This window comes from Castor canadensis, chromosome 7 (assembly GCF_047511655.1).
Source record: "Castor canadensis chromosome 7, mCasCan1.hap1v2, whole genome shotgun sequence".
In the NCBI taxonomy this organism is placed as follows: Eukaryota; Metazoa; Chordata; class Mammalia; order Rodentia; family Castoridae; genus Castor; species Castor canadensis.
In genome coordinates, this window is record NC_133392.1 from 155,351,407 (window position 1) to 155,367,261 (window position 15,855).

The 15,855-nt window shown below is 52.2% G+C and overlaps 1 protein-coding gene across 1 annotated transcript in view; it reads left to right on the forward strand.

Annotated features, from left to right (window-relative positions):
* The window catches only part of Ciroz (ciliated left-right organizer protein containing ZP-N domains), a 44,490-nt gene extending 29,768 nt beyond the window's left edge, over positions 1–14,722 (forward strand). The window contains 9 exon segments of the mRNA XM_074079672.1: positions 710–853; positions 5,431–5,469; positions 6,260–6,397; positions 6,902–6,992; positions 8,285–8,481; positions 8,926–9,049; positions 12,053–12,234; positions 12,658–13,198; positions 13,201–14,722. Of these exon segments, the coding sequence (XP_073935773.1) occupies positions 710–853; positions 5,431–5,469; positions 6,260–6,397; positions 6,902–6,992; positions 8,285–8,481; positions 8,926–9,049; positions 12,053–12,234; positions 12,658–13,198; positions 13,201–13,772 (2,028 nt within the window). The 3' untranslated portion in view covers positions 13,773–14,722.
* The last annotated feature ends 1,133 nt before the right edge of the window (positions 14,723–15,855 follow it).

The window sequence follows — 15,855 nt, forward strand, 5'->3', positions numbered from 1 at the left end:
CCAGGGATTGAGGTCCCTCATGGGGGAAGGGCTTTCAGGAGCTGTCCTATGGCTTCCCTTTCTCTTCCTCTGTCATCGCCTCCTCTTTGACAGCCCCTCCAACACATGCCCATCTCAGGCTCCCACCAGGCTCACAGCTGAGATCATCCCGTGGTTGAAGGAGGTCAGCCTGGGTGCCCCTTTTGGACCCATTGGGTAGATGTCCGGGAAGCTCCATCTTGCCTTTGATGACCAGAGGAGTGTGCAAGATGAGATCTTGTGTCCAGTCGCAGGAGTGGCCACATGCCTTTCACTCAGTCACTTGCCTTTCCTCAATGTGTCATCTGTAAAATGGGAATAAGAAAACCTCTTCAGGGGACATTTGTGAGGGTCAAAACAGATGGGCTGGAACCAAGTGCTTGTCCACAGTCAAGGAATGTGCACATACAGGCTCCTGCTCTGGCTATGGGGGACCTTCCTGAAATCCACGACTGTCCCCTGCCCTGAGGGCTTCCCTGGCAGGGACTGGGCTAATAGAGCCTAGAAGCTGGACCCAGGTTCCTGGCCCTCACTGGCCTCTGGCTCCCTTTTCATCCCTGTTCCATGAGAGCAGCTTCCAAGAGGCTCGTGTTAGTCATGTTTGCTGTGAATAGTCCCTGACCTATAATTGTGGCCTATTAACTGTATTTTCTTCTTTCATTTGTACATATGAATTTTGCCCTGCTTCCAGAAAGCAAATTACAGGTTGGGGATCAGAATATTTCATAAAGGGGTGAATAGGTTGGAGAAGAGTGATCGCTACATAATGAAGTGTCCTGTAGTCATGTCAAGGCCACACCAACAGAGCATACGCTGTGGCCCCACGTTCATTCAGGTAACCGGCTTGCAGGGCCTGGGAGGTGGCAAGGGGCCCCCCAGGCTGGGCTTCTCTCCAAAGGCCCAGGCAGGGGGCTATGACTCTTGAGAGTGGCACCTTCTCTGCAGACAGTCATGGGAACTGGCCGGGTGCCAGGTTCCACTGGCAATTTTTTTTTTTTTTTTCCTGAAACAGTATCTCTCTATGTAGCCCAGGCCAGCCTCAAACTCACAACCCCCCTGCCTCAGCCTCCCAAGTGAGTGCTGGGATTACAGGCATGTGCCACCACTGGGCTTTTGTCTGAGCAAGGGGGAGTGAGCTCCGATAAATGAGTGTGAGTGTGTGTGTATGTAGATTAAAGTTCTCTGAACTAGTGTTTCTGGTTTTCCTTTACGGCTGGCACAAGGAAGCCACCTGGATTACCACCAAAGCAACAAAACTGTGTCTTTCTTTTTTAATCTGGCTCATGTCAAAGAATCGTAGACCTCAGGGGTGGGGTGTAGCATGTACCAGGCCCTGGGTTCCATCCCCAGCACTGGGGAAAAGACAGGATTTTATTTTAGGTGTAATGTCTCCACTTAGAAGATCTGGGAACACAGGCTTAGCTCATGCTTCAGCTGTGTGCTCTTTCACTGCCTGGTGGCCTCCTTCTCCTCCTTCTCCTTTGGTGCTACTGGGGTTTGAACTCAGGCCTCACACTTGTTGGGCAGGAGCTCTACCACTGGAGCCAGTCCTGTTTTGTATTGGGTTTTTTCAAGATAGAGTCTCACAAACTGTTTGCCTGGGCTGGCTTCAAACTGCAATCCTCCTGATCTCTGCATCCCAAATAGCTAGGATTACAGGCGTGAGCCACTGGTGCCTGGCCCTAGTGGCTTTCTTGAGGTCAAGTTTCTCTTTAGTCCTGGAGAACTTCTGTGAGCTGAAGGAGGACGACAAATCCAGGTGTCTACACCGGCCTAACCTGCAGCAGAAATAAGTGTACCCGACTTAGGAGGCACTAAAGAATTGAACTCACAAACACATAGGTCCCCTCACTCTGTGCCAGGCACTGTTACAGCTGTTTTGCCAACCCAGCCCCTGCTTCGCAGCTATGAACTCGTCTCTCCTTCGTAGCGATCTCAGGAAGTAGGTGCTGTTATCTTCCCCATTCTACAGGCCAGAAAACTAAGCAGAGAAGAGACTTATCTGAGCCTGAAGCTGCTAAGAGGCAGAGCACGCTTTGAACCCTGTGGCATGGTGGGGGACCTTGGCCAGTGGAGTAAGCGAGTCTCCAGCCCTGGTCCCCTCAAGGAGCAGCTGCCACTAAACCTGACCCCATCTTGCCAGAGCTTCTGGCTTGTTAAGAGAGGCAGGAAATTTCCTTATTCTAAGAAGTTGACTTTGGACTACTGGGAAGATGTTCATAGAGAGGATCATGGTTTAGGGATAGGCTGGGGAAAAAAGTTAGTGAGACCCCATCTCAATCAGTAAGCTGGACATGGTGGTGTATGTCTGTCACCTCAGCTATGCAGGAGGCATAGGTAGGAAGATCATGGTTTGAGGATGTCCCTGGGCAAAAACATGCAAAAAAAGGGATGGGGGTATGGCTCAAGTAGTAGAGCACTGCTTAGTAAGTGTGAGGTCTTGAGTTCCAAAGCCCAGTACTAGCCGGGTACCAGTGGCTCACACCTGTAATCCCAGCTACTCTGGAGGTGGAGATCAGGAGGATCTCGGTTTGAAGCCAGCCCGGGCAAATAGTTCGTGAGACCCTGTTTCAAATAAACCCATTACAGAAAAGGGCTGGCAGGGTGGCTCAACATGTAGGCCCTTAGTTCAAACCCCAGTACCACAAAAAAAAAAAAAAAAAGCCCAGTCAAAAAGATTGACCTTAAGTTTGTAAATACTGTGTGATCCAAACAAAATGCTAATTTGGCCTGAGGGCATGAGGAAGGAAGAGAAGGGAAAGGGGAAAGTGAAAGGTGAGAAGTGAGAAGCTGTTATTGACAGTCACATTCATCCAACAAGCATTTATTAAGCACCTACTGTGTTCCAGGCACTTCAGTGACACTAAAGAAACAGGTAACAGATAGGACATAGATCCTCCTTCAGGAAGAGTGTATAATTTTATTCTCATCTGGTCTGGATTTTTTTTAGTGGGTTTTGGGGTTTGAACTCAGGACTTTGCACTTATAAAGCAGGTGCTCTGCCACTTGAGCCACACCTCCAGCCCATTTTCTCTGGATGGAGATGGGGTTTTGTGAACTATTTGCCAAGGCTGGCCTCCAACTGTGATCCTCCCGATTTCAGCCTCCCATGTAGCTAGGATTACTGGTTGCACCAGCAACCAGCTTGGTTTGGATTTTAAAACAAGTATTGTGTAGCTGGAAGAGCCTGCTGAACGTCTCTGCTGTCAGCCTGCTGACTTGGACTCTGATGTCTCTGCTTCCAACCTTAAGGAGCAGGGCTGATGCAGGACGCTCTCTGTCCACCTTCATTTTTCATGGTCCACTATGTCCAGGCCACGACTGGTGTTGGTGCTTCTGAGAGTTGCAAGGCCTCTGTAGGATCCCCAGCCTTGCCACCAAGCATTTCCCTCTGCCCTGGGCCTGTAATTCTGGGAGCTGCCGCCAGGGGGACGGTGTTACCTGTGCCACTCAACACTGGGCCAAATCCCTGAGAAAAGCCGACCAGCTTTCTGGCCAGGCTCCTGCTTTGTTCCAGATGCCCGGGTCCCCAGAATCATCACAAATTGGGGTGTAGGAGCCAGTGGGGAATCCCATATCCCTGGACAGAATAGCAGTGACGCAGACAGCACACAAGTGACCAAAGACAGGTCTCCACTGCCCCAGCCCTCCTCCCTGCCATCCCCTTCCCCCAACTGAGAACCTCATCGAATTGACTGATTCATTCCTGGTGACTTCTGCAGCCGCCGCTTCCGTGGCTGCACCTTGAACTTGCATTAAGTTTTAATTAAAGCCGTTTCACCGGCCTTGCCCTTGGCTAAATGCAGCTGTGGGCACAGGGCACATAGATATTTAATTCTCTGCCGCTCCCCGCTGATGGCGCAGGGTGCCCCAGGGTGTACCCGAGCCATGCCCTGCTCGGAGCGATCTGCAGCTCACTTAAGTGTGCTCACGGGCCCCCAGCGAGAGGCTGCGCAATAACTATTCATTGCCCTGGGCTAAGTGTGCCCAGGGGCACCCGTAAACTCAACGCAGTGATTAGCGATTGCTCCCAGCGAAGGCTGCCCGAGGTCCTGCGCAATGTCCGCGGGCCCTAAATATAGCCTGTGCATGGCCGCTGAAAGGGCACTGTGCATAGGCTGTGCACTCGATCACACTTTTCCTTCCTTCTTTGAGCAGAACTGTTCCCCCACTTTGGGAAAGTCCAGCCCCCCAGGCTGTGCTGCTTTCCTGTGGGATGCTTCAGAGGGACTGGGGTGAGGGACATGGGGGTAACTTTGGTGGATTTCTGGGAAACGCTGAACTCCCTCCTTCTCTCCCCAGACTGCAGGCATCTTCCACATTCCTGTCTCTGCTCCCCAAGTGAAGGTGGTACCTCTAAAGACATGGAAATTACAGGGATCACACAAGGGGCTCCTCATGGGCTGTCCAGAGCCTGCAGACCATGGCAGCAGAGCTGGGGACAGAGAAGGCTGTCCCCACCTCTTCCTGGCCCCATCACTCTTTTCCACCCCTGAGAGCCCCTTTCCGTCCATGCAGAGCAGGGGATGTAGCCCTGAGTGGGGAATTTGTTGAGGCGAATCAGTCCTTTTTGGCCTTAGGGTCCTTACCTTGTATGGGGTGGAGTGGGAGGGGGTGGTTGATCTCTGAGGCACACTCTGCTGGTCTGTGACTCTGTCCTGTGCTTTGACCGTCCTATCCAGGCCTGCAGTGAAAGCAAAGGGGGTTTGGAGTGGTGAAAGATGACAGCTGGGCGGAGACAATGCAGGCTACGGCAGGTTCTCTACCCACACCATTATCACCTTGGTCCTCACCTGTGACATGGGAGAAAGGTGCTACTGTACAGGAGGCCTGCCAGGCTCAGGAGCAGTATGGGAGCAGCTTTCCTGGTTTGTCTAGGACCGTTCCCACCTTAGAGGGACCTCTTCAGTCCCAGGGAGCCTGGGATGGTTGGGCGCCCTAAGTATGGTGCCATTTGGCCAGCTCTCTGGCCCTAGAAGCACTTTCTCTACCTTTGCTTGTTGAATTCCACATGGTAAGAAAAAGGGCAAGGAAAAAATGGGGGAACTCAGGGGCAGGACGAGGTGGAAGGACATGGAGGAGGCCTGGGCACAACCACACTGGAGAGTGGGTTCTGAACAGTGGTGTCTGTATCCCCCTCCACCTCACCAGCTGTGCCCAGCACCTCGGTTGCCCCTGTGGCCTGGCTCAGAGCAACAGCTGAGGCAGCGACATTTACCTGGGTCTGTTGACACTCGAGTCCAAGAACATAAATGATTTTCTTGTCTTAATGAGCAAACAACCCGGCCGTGTGGCTCTTGCAGGCCTCCCGCTGTGGTAATTGCCAGTGCTCCTGGGCCGTGGCAGAGGTGTTTGCTGGCTCACCTTTGCTAATGGTTTGCCAGGAGAAGTTGCTTCTTCTCTGTCCCACAGGTCTCCCGGCCTCTGCCCCTGAGGAGCCACAGCAGACAGGTAGGTGGGGAAGGAGCAAGTTTCTGGAGTTTCTGCCAAGCTCAGGGACACTCTCTGAGGCAGGAGGCCTTGACTTCTGTGGTCCTCCTGTGGAGAGTGCCTGTGGACAGTGCAACCCTGTGGGTTGGGGGTCTTGGCCCCAGAGGCCTGAGGCTATCTGAAGAAGAGAATCTGCTCAGGAAGGGAGTCTGGGTTGGAGGCCCCTGGGGGTTCTTCCACGCTAAGATTCTCTCTGTCAAGTCTCCAGTGGCAGAAGCATGTTCTTTTGCAAGGTTTCCTGTCTCTGCAACACTCAGCTGTCCTCCCTACTTTTCCTTCTGCTACCCGAGGTGTGTGTCTGCAGCCTCCCCGGAGGTGCCGGGCCCCTTCTCCACCTCGTACCTCTTTGAGAGTTTGCAGTCTGTGTCCTTCCTCAGGCTTCCTGAGTCCCTCTGCCAGTTCCCAGAAGGGAGGCTGGGGCCTCCTTCACCCCTCTCCTACCAGTAGACACCCACCCTCACTCAAGGCCCCCATCACTGATGCTCCTCACAAGGGACCAAGGACAGGACCACAGCTGTGTCTGAACTGGGCAGCATGACCAGCTGTTGGGGTACAGTGCGTTCATTCCTTCAGCCATCTTGTGAGCACACTATGTGCCAAGCATGACTGCAAGGGGCCTCTTCTCCTCGAGACTCCCTGAGTGACTGTGGTCCTGCCCCCGGGCCAGCTCATCCTTCCCATTGCCCCCTCCACTCTTCAAGCACCCATTCTCCCTAGCCAGATCATTTTCGAACACGTCCTGTTTCTCCAGACCCCATGGCTGCTGTCCCTTCGAGGGGAGCTGGTGGCTTCTCTGGAGGACGCCAGCCTGATGGGATTGTACGTGGACATCAGTGCCACCACAGTCACCGTCCGAAGCCCGAGACAAGATCTTCTTCAGAGACAGGAGGTCAGTGAGGGGCAGCAGGCCTTGCCGTGCTGGGGGCCTCTGTAACCTAGCGCCTGGAGGAGCATTTCGCCACCCCTCCAGTGCCAATTCAAATGTCCACCTGTGAGACTGGACAGATTTAGGCAGGCAGCTTTGAAAATTGGGCTCCATTAGCGTAAAGTGCTCGGCTCGGCAGATGAGGGGCTCCGGCAATCATGTATTCAGCACATCCTGATCATGGTGGCAGGAGCGTAATTACCATCTCTTTAAATAGCCCAAAGTTGCCGTGTAAGAGAAGACGGCTCACATGACATTTGCTCCCAGCTCGCTCCCTGCTAAAAATATCCCCGCTAAATAATATTTCCTGGTTGCATTGGAGCAATAGGCCCTGACCTGGGCTCTGTGGCTCTTTGGGGTTTAGCCCAGAGACTAGAAAGAAGATGTGTGTGGGGGTAGGATTGTGGAGAGTCTGCCTCAGAAGGACCAGTTTTAGAGGCCACAGGGAGGACTCTCCTGCGTCCTCAGGTGCTGAACACCTCTGCCTCCGTGGAGCTCCTGCCGCTCTGGCTGGTGAGCGGCTACCATGCCTACTCCCTACAGGTCGCTTGCCCACTGGGTAAGAGCCAGGAGCACCCCAATGTCCACCTCTCCGACTTCATCACTCTCTGTCCCTTCTGTTTTCCTCCCTCCCCACCAGATCTGATTTTCCTCTGTCCCACTCCACCTCTCTCCTTCTTATCCCTGACCTTGACCTTGGCAGAGCACTTCTGAAATGCTGGGACAAACAGAAGTTTGCTCTTGCGGGAAGGATTGTGTGTGTGTGTGTGTGTGTGTGTGCAGTCTGGGTGGCACTGGAAGATGAATGAGAAGTAGAATTATCTACTAAAGAGTGAAAACCTGGGGTCTGGGAACTCCTGGGGAGTCCTGGGATGGGTTCCAGGGGCTCTGAGATGGGAATGAGTCTGCAGCCTCCTTCAGAGTCCCTGGGGCTCTGCGATCTGACCTTAGGGGAGTCCTTGGTTTGGACTACATACATGATAACGATGTTCAGCTTAGGGGTGACACCTTTACCATGCGCCTCATGTACCATGAAGGGCCCGAGATCTGGAAGACCACCTCTAGGGAATTCAAATTCTAAAGAACTCAGTATGCAGGTTGGAGATTTAGCTCAGTGGAAGAGCGCTTGCCTGGCAAGTGTAAGGCCCTGAGTTCGGTCCCCAGCACCGGAAAAAAAAAAAAGGAAAAAAAAAAAAAAAAAAAAAAGAACTCAGTATGCAAAGTTAGGTGGATCAAAGACTTCATCCTGTGTGGGTAGATCAGAGATGACTAACACTTCACATTTGTATAGAATTTTTATCAGGGACTAAGTTTCAGAATCGGGGCTCCAGGGAGTTTCAGGCATTGGGTATGGCTTTGCCAAGTTCACAAACATCTCCTTCCCAGTTCAGGAGATTTGAGATCCCTTTATTTGCAAACAAATGCTTTCATTTAGCAATGCAGAGCTGGCTAAAAATGTCCCGTGAGAGGGCTGACACAATGAAATTCTTGCTAAAGTGTAAACAACTGATATGAGCTGTTTCTTAACAGTTGTGGTTATGGAAGGGGCACTAAGCTAGATCACCAAAGCTGAAGATGCCTTGGCAGTGACATGTCCCCCGCTCCTGGCATCTGCTTTCTTTTGGGCCTCCTTCAATAGCAGCCTCCTCCAGGGGCTTGAGGATGGTCTTTTTCCTTCTCTTCTTCTGTGTAGCTGAGTTGTAACCCTACCAGTGGTCCCAGGATGCCAGGTCACTGACTGTAGTGGTGGACAGGGCTGACCATAGCCCCTGACTAATGCTCTGCCACCACCCTTGTGCCCATACATGTTCCAGCAAAGTCTTTTTCTGTGTCCTATGCCTTCTCTTCTAGTATCATCTCAGCCAGAGTTGGAGGTCTTAGTTCATATTCCCAAGCAGAGGCTGGGTCTGGTGAAAAGAGGGTCTCGCATAGAGGAAACTCTGAGCCTAAAATTCCTCCGAGTGCACCAGTCCGACACCTTCACAGTGACAGAGAGCAGGGATTTTGTGGTGGTCAGCATCCCAGCAGCTGCACTGCTCCAGGTCCAGGTCAGTGTCCTGGTGGCACCATGGTCCTGCCCCATCTGAGGCCCCTTCTTTGGGCCACTTAACACCATGAGGAGTCAGAAATGTAGAGAACAAGCCAGGCACCAGAAGCTCACACCTGTAATCCGGCTACTCAAAAGGCAGAGATCAAGAGGATCCAGGTTCAAAGCCAGCCCAGGTAAATTGTTCAAGAGACCCACATCTTGAAAAAAACCCATCACAAAAAAGGGCTGGTGGAGAGGCTCAAGGTGTAGGCCCGGAGTTCAAGACCCACTACCACAAAACAAATGAACAAAAATTTAGAGAGCAGATCTGTGGGTCTGGCTGGAAGTGAATTTCCACACTTACGACCTTGAGCCCAGTACTGTTGCACAGGTAACTCCATGGTAGGACAGCCACCGGCCATAGAAGACACCTCCATGTTCCTAATTCCTTTTTGCCTCACAGCCATGCCAGGAGCCCCGAGGAGCCCCAGGGATGCAAACTTTTTATAAAGTAGACCTGAGCCTGGGATTTGCTGAGATGGCCTCCCCAGTGCTCTGGACGGTGGAGAACTTCTTCCAGTGTGTGGGTAAGTGAGGCGTCCTCAGACAGGCACATGCCACACGAGACCCCTTTCCCTGGCTCTGGAATTCTGTCTTCTGTGATGCTGTTTCATTCTCCGGATTGGAGAATCCCACATCCAACACAGTGTGGATGGAGCTAGCATGGGAACAGGAGTGGTGACAAGGTTCCTAGCTCTGGAGTCAAGTTGTGGGATGCAGGATGGAAGAGGGGGAGAGGCATATCCACTTCTTAGCTGGCCATGGCTACTCGAAACTTCCTTTGTGTTGTTCAGCCTCAGTTTTTTTTTTTTCATCTGGAAAATGAGAACTCCAGTGGCTGCCATGAGGACTGGATGACAAGATGGAGTTGGTGACTTGGGAGGAGGCCTGGCACAAGATGAGCCATTTCTGTTTTGATCTGTTCAGCTGTTTCTGTGTGGGCTCCAGTTCCTCAGGTCACTTAATACATTGCTTCTTGGCACAGAGCCCAGCATGATGCAACACCATTCTTAACCCAAGGGGATCCTTCTTCTAAACATGGTGTGTGTGCTTTGTGCCAGGATGCTGGGACTTTGTCTTGAAAGGGGTTTTCAGTGAAAGGCCAGCTACCAGACAACCTGGTATTCACACATGCAAAACCACCAGGAGCAAAACCCATTCAAATACAGCACAAGGAAATACACATAATTCACAAATGATGTCGATCACTTTCATCTTGTATTTCCTAGCTGTCCTCAATAGAAGACAGACGCGAAGGAGATTTAACTCAGATGTTATTAGCACAAGAACGCCCTGTTACCAGGATATGATGTTTCGGTGCTGCATAAAAATGTAATTATATTCAGAACTATATTTAAAGATTAAAAGGGGGGGACTGCCTACCACATCTAGCCCCCAATTCAGAATTAGAAACAAAGAAAAAGGCGGGATGGTGGGAACGAGTTCTGACAGTTGGCTAAAAATGGAAATATTTCTTGAAAGTTTTTTACACATTTCGGCTGTTTTTGTTTTAAGTTTCCTGTGGTGATGACTTTGAGTTTGGAAAGGGAGGGTAGAACTTTATCTGACAGATACTCACTAAGCACTTGCCACTTGAGGTGAGGGTGGGAGCAGAGGCCATCAAATGGGGTCCCTGCTTCCCACTAGTGTCCAGTCTGGAAGGAGAGATAAGACATGTTTAGAGAGCTGCAATGGATGGAAGGCAGGTGGACTTGAGGGAAAAAATCAAGTATGAGTTGATTTCTGTCCTAGGCGCTGAAGAGTGCATAGTTCATAGGGAGATAGTGAATAAAAGACAAAAATAGCAACAGCCATAAAAACATTTTAGGAAGATTTTTTGGCCTCCCTGGAAAGATTTACACAGGGAAAGAATGTTCCCTTTCTTGTTTTATTAGTTTAATATCAGCAGCTGGAATGAATCTCTCTTCTTTCCCGGTCCCCAGCGCACCTTCCCTGCACCTCCCCTGCAGCTCCTAGGTCTTTCTGCTCTTATTACATTCCTGGTGCCTGCTCTTGTCTCTCCCCACCCCGCCTCCCCCCACCCCCGCCCGCCCCCAGTCTGAATGCCTGGAGAGCAGGCTCTGTGTCTTGTGTGCGATTTTTTATTCTTCAAGGGCCTTATCATACTGCCTTGCCCTTGGTAAACTCTTAGTAAGTGCTTGTTGGACTGAGTTTCCACCAGGAATTTTTACATTCTGCTTTAGATAATGAACTTTTTTTTTCCAGTTGTAAATATGTGACTAATGAGTTGGAATATGAATGGATTGCCTAAGTGCCCCGTGGTTACAGACTTTTTTTATATCCCCCCGCTCCCCCAAAGTGGTTAGAACCAATAGGACACACCATAATTACTTCAGCCGATGGCGATGGCTGTTAACCATGGAGGAAATGACCATCCGCCTGGAGAAGAGAAACCTAGGAGGTGGGGTGGGCTGCGGGGTGTTTAGCTGTACTTGTCTTCACATCTTAAACTGGGGGAAGGGATCCCTCCGGATGGAAAGGCCTCTGGGGTCAGGCAGGGAGTGTTAATGAGTGTGGGTTAGGAAGCTCAGCATTCAGGGGAAGGAGAATAAAGCAGCAAAGCAAGTATACGTGGATAAAGAGTGAGTGTGGAGACTTCTGTGAAACCCTCTGAAGAGAACGCCCTTGTGGGTGCCTATGTGGTAGGTTCCTGCCTTGTAGGGAGGCAGGCCAGTGTGGTCAAAGCTTTTGGTTTTCCATGAGAAGCTGGTTATATAAAAATTGCTTAAAAAATTTTGCCAGTTGCCACACCTATAATCCTAACACTTGGGAGGCTGAGGCAGGAAGATCATGAGTTTGAGGCCAGCCTGGGCTACATAGTGAGTCCCTGTCTCAAAAAAGCATCTTTGTTGGTTAATTTAAATACATATTTTAAACACCCTACAGACTAAATTGAACATGTGTAAGGGCAACCTTGAACTCATGGGCTAGAATTTGCAAGGTCTAACCAGAGGTTCTCAAAGAGGGGTGACTTTTACTTCCCAGAGGACAATTAGCAAAGTCCAGAAAATTTTTGGTTGCTACAAAGCAGAAGGATGCTACCAGCATGTGGTGGGTAGTGGCCAGGGAAGCTGCTAAACAGCTTACAATGCACAGGACACCTCTCCCATACATGACAAAGAGTGCTCTGGCCAGGAACGTCAGTGGAGCCTGACCGAGGCTAACCTAGGGTAGTTGGGTGCTGCCCCATTCTGTTTGAGATCTGGAACTGGGCCACTGCACTGGATCTCATTCAAGCTGAGATAGTGAGTCAGGCTAGCTGGTCTTTGCAGAAACCTAAGTTTCTGTGATTTAATTTTTAAAATTGTATCTTCTGCCCACATAGTCTCTGCAGGTTGGAGGTCTGTGAAATTCAGCCATGAAGACAGCTCTTAAACCCGAGCTTGAGTTTGACCTCTAGGCTTCCCTTCTCCACCTGTAGAAAAGGGGACACTTATGGTCCCTACAGCAGGTGTCAGGAGGATTTTGTTTCCATAGGAGGAAGCTGACCTTTGTCTTTTTTCTAGAAGGTTCAGGAACTGAGTCACCTGCTTCAACAGCCACACTGAGGACCACTCCATCCTTCCCATCCCCAGGACCAGGGACAGGAATGCCAGCTGCTGCCTCGTCTCACTTCCACAATGCACAGCTGGCTGCCTGGGAAGGGCCCTCTTGGGGCTTTGTGAACAAGCCCTCGGAGAGGCCACTTAAGGCAAGTCTGTGGTTCTGTCCTTTGGCCATGGTTTCCTTCCAAGGATGTGATCCCCATGAGGCATCACTGTTCTTTCAAGGACAGCCTCACTCTGATCCTTCTGCCATGTCTCCTCCTCAAACTCAGAAAGTTCCCCAAGAAAGCTGGGACCTCAAGAGCTCCCACCTATGGCAGACCTCTCTTGTCTGTTCTACTTGGCTCATAGTCTCTCTGTGACTTGAGACACTGCAAAGGAGGTGGCAGATAGGGTCAGCAGCTGTGCCCACAAACACGGGGAAGGAAACTAAAGACTGGCAGTCTAGCAACCTGGCCCGAGGTCACAGCTCCCTGGACGCTTCTCTGGGTGGGATCCTCGTAGCGCCCAGAGACAGAGCCTTCTGTTTCTGATGCCATTTCTCTCCCACTGCTGCCTTCCTCCCACAGGAACGTGGACCATCCCTGCAAACAACCAGACCTACAGGAGGAAGCTGGGCATCCACTGCCTCCCTTTTCCCCAGAGCAACGCAAGATTGGCATGGTGGTCCCCAGACTTCCCTGGGGAAAATGGCATTACCGCCACCTTCCCTGACTTCAGCCACACTCTCCTCAGAGCCCACGGGAGCTGCCCAGGCTGGCCCCAGGCCCTCACATCCAGTGTTCCCGGATCCCACTGTCCTGACTACGCCTTTGTCCTCAGAAGTCTCCTCTCCTCCAAGGCTTCCCTGGAGATTTGACTGTTCCAAAGTGTTCCTGAGCACAGGGCCATCTGTCATTCTTACTAAAGGCCCAGGAACTATGAGGTCTGAGCAGGATCCTGCCAAGTTACCAGAAAGTCCCCTTTTGCTAGGGGATGTGCCCACAATTGAGCCCATTCAGGGGGAGCCTGACCAGGCCAGTGAGGAGTTCCAGCCATCAGTGAGGCCCTCCGTGACCAGCCTGACTGAAGAGGCATTGTTTTCCCACCGTCCCTTGGGAATACCCGAGGAATATCGCTTATAACTGAGCCTGTAGGACCACCCCAAAGTGACCATGGCCTCCCCGAGGAGGGGACCAGAGGGCACCTGGACCTTTCAACCCCAGAACCAAGTCAGGTCATGGAGGGGCTGGGCTTCACCATCTTGCTGGGGTCAGATGCCATATTCACCACCCCAAGAGGTAGGCAACCAGATGCCAGTGCCAATCTGATGACCTCAGGACCAGAGTCCCTTGGAGACAGTGTGGGCCCCGTAGGCCTCCTGACAGCTTTCCCAGAGAGCCCTGTGCTTCCTACCTCCAAGAAGCCTGCAGTTTCATCTACAGGAGGGTCAAATAGAGTCCCAGACACAGAATCAGCCCCCAAGTGGCCCATGGGCTTGCCTGAGCTGGGGGCTGCACACACATCCAGCCCTCTATCTTCACCCACTCTGAGCCTTCGGGCTCCTGCAGAAATCACGTTGTCCAGCCCAGCTGAGCCTGGAAGCCCTTTTCTTGCTGGTCAGGGGGCCTCATCCCAGCAGGAGCCAACAGAGACCATGTTGGCTACCAGCCTGGAGAGTACTAGACCTCTCGAGCTTTGGTAAATTGTGGAGGGGCCTCTGAGAGGCTCCCGTGCTGGGCCTCAGTGGAGACTGTGAGAGTGAGCCCTGGGAGTGCACTGTGTGTGTGTGTGTGGGGGGGACACGCCAAGGAATGAGGGGACAGTGTCTGGGTTGCTTGGACCTCCCAGCAGGAAGGGGAGCTGTGCGCAGGACGACAGGCCTTGTCGTATTGGAGCTGGCCCAGCCACATTTCTGTGCTTCCTCTCGTTGTCAAAGGGGGTGAGGCACTGAGGTAGGGCACAGGTTCTGTGGGCAGGCTTACCAGGGTCTGGTGTTCCTGTCCTGGTAATGTGACCTTGGCAAACATCCCTGAGCCTCAGTTTCCTGATTAGTCAAATAGAAAAGACACTAGTTCCTCCCCAACAGGGCTGTTGAGGGGTGAGTGAGGAACCGATTTAAAGCCGTTAGTGCGGAGCCCTCTGCTAGTGCAGTGGGGGCCACTCTGTGGTTATTGTGGGCAGACAAATCAGAGCAGCCAAACTGTGCACCTCCCCTCCTCAGAAATTGGAGGAGGGAAGGGTGTCATGACCCCTCCCTGGAGCCTCAAGGGGCCAAGACCCCAGGTCCCTAAAGGACCCCAGGGTAGGAGAGCAGGAGGGGAGAGAAGAGGGGAGGAGGATGCCACTGTTTTGCTTTGTACTCACCACTCCCTCTGGTTTCCATGGCAGCAGCTGGTACCCTGCTGCTGGCTTGGGCAACCCCAGTGACCTCCGGTGACCCAGTGCTCCCAGGTTCCCTGGTCCAGAAGCCCAGCTGTGGCTAGGTGCAGTGGCCTGGGCTGGAACCACACTCAGTGCTTCCCTGGAAGGGTGGCACCCCACCCCCTCCAGACCGACCCATGGCTGGAAGTGGGATTTGAAACACAGCCAAGAGGAGGCTGTCAGCAACGCCCGCCAGCCCGGAACGCAACTAAATAAATAAATAAATAATCAGGGTTGTCTTGGCTGATAAACGGTCCCTATCTCGAAGACGACTTCTCCCCCTGTGCGCCCCCCGCCTTCCTCTTTCTCTGGGCAGATCCATCCCAGGCAAAAGCTTAATAGCCCCATTTAAGGCTTTTCCTTTTCACCACGGAATTGAGCTGCTTCTGCCATTACGAGGTTTTCAGCTTCTCTCTGAAATCAAATTACTGACTCCATTTAATTTTTTAAAAGCTCAGATGATTTTCCTTCTTGAATCAGAGCCGTGACTCCAAGGCCCACCCCCCACCTCCACCCTACCCCCCATCAGGCGGGTCCCCTTGTGGGCAGCTGCTACCCACAGATGGCAGCCCCCCATGCCAGGGCAAGCCTGACACCTAGAGGGGAAGCCAGCAGCAGGAGACCCAGCCCTCTGGGCACTGCCTGGACACCTGACTGGGTGGCCTCTGTCCCCAGGTCTTTGTCTAGGTCTCGGAGGCTAGAAGACCTTTTGATGCTGATGAACTCAGTGATTAGAGCCCAGCCTGATGCAGTGAGACCCCCACAGCCTTCCTCAGTGTGTGTCCGAGACCCCACCACTTGACAGATGTTTATGGAGCAACTCCTCTGTGCCAGGCACTGTTCCAGCTCTGGGGAGGCCCCTGGGACAGAGAAAGTCCATGTGGGAGGGAACATTCTAGCCACACACACACACAGGCGCTTGAAGACTGTAATAAACAGTGCTGCTGAGTGCTCTGAAGAGAACCAAGCCAGCAGCTCAGGAGAGGGGGCTGGCTGTGTTCCAGCTGCTTTGGGTGGGAAGGTCAGGGCACCAGAAGGAGGAAATAAGGAGGCAACCTGAAAAAGAGTTGGAGGAGTCGGGCTTGGTGATGCATTCCTGTAATCCGTGCACTCAGGAGAATGAGGCAGGAAGGCCTCAAGTTCAAGGTCAGCCTGGGCTACATAGCCAGACTATGTCTCAAAAAAAAAAAAAATGCTGGGTGAGACATCAGGGCAAAAGAACAGAAAGTAGGGCCCTGAGGTGGGTTGGGGAGAAGGGCAGTGTGAGAGGCTGAGAGTAGATGTCAGTAGAGTAGGGACCAGAGCAGCAGCAAAGAGGTTTGGGGATGGGTGCAGGACCCACCTGGCCCACTAGAAGGAAAAGT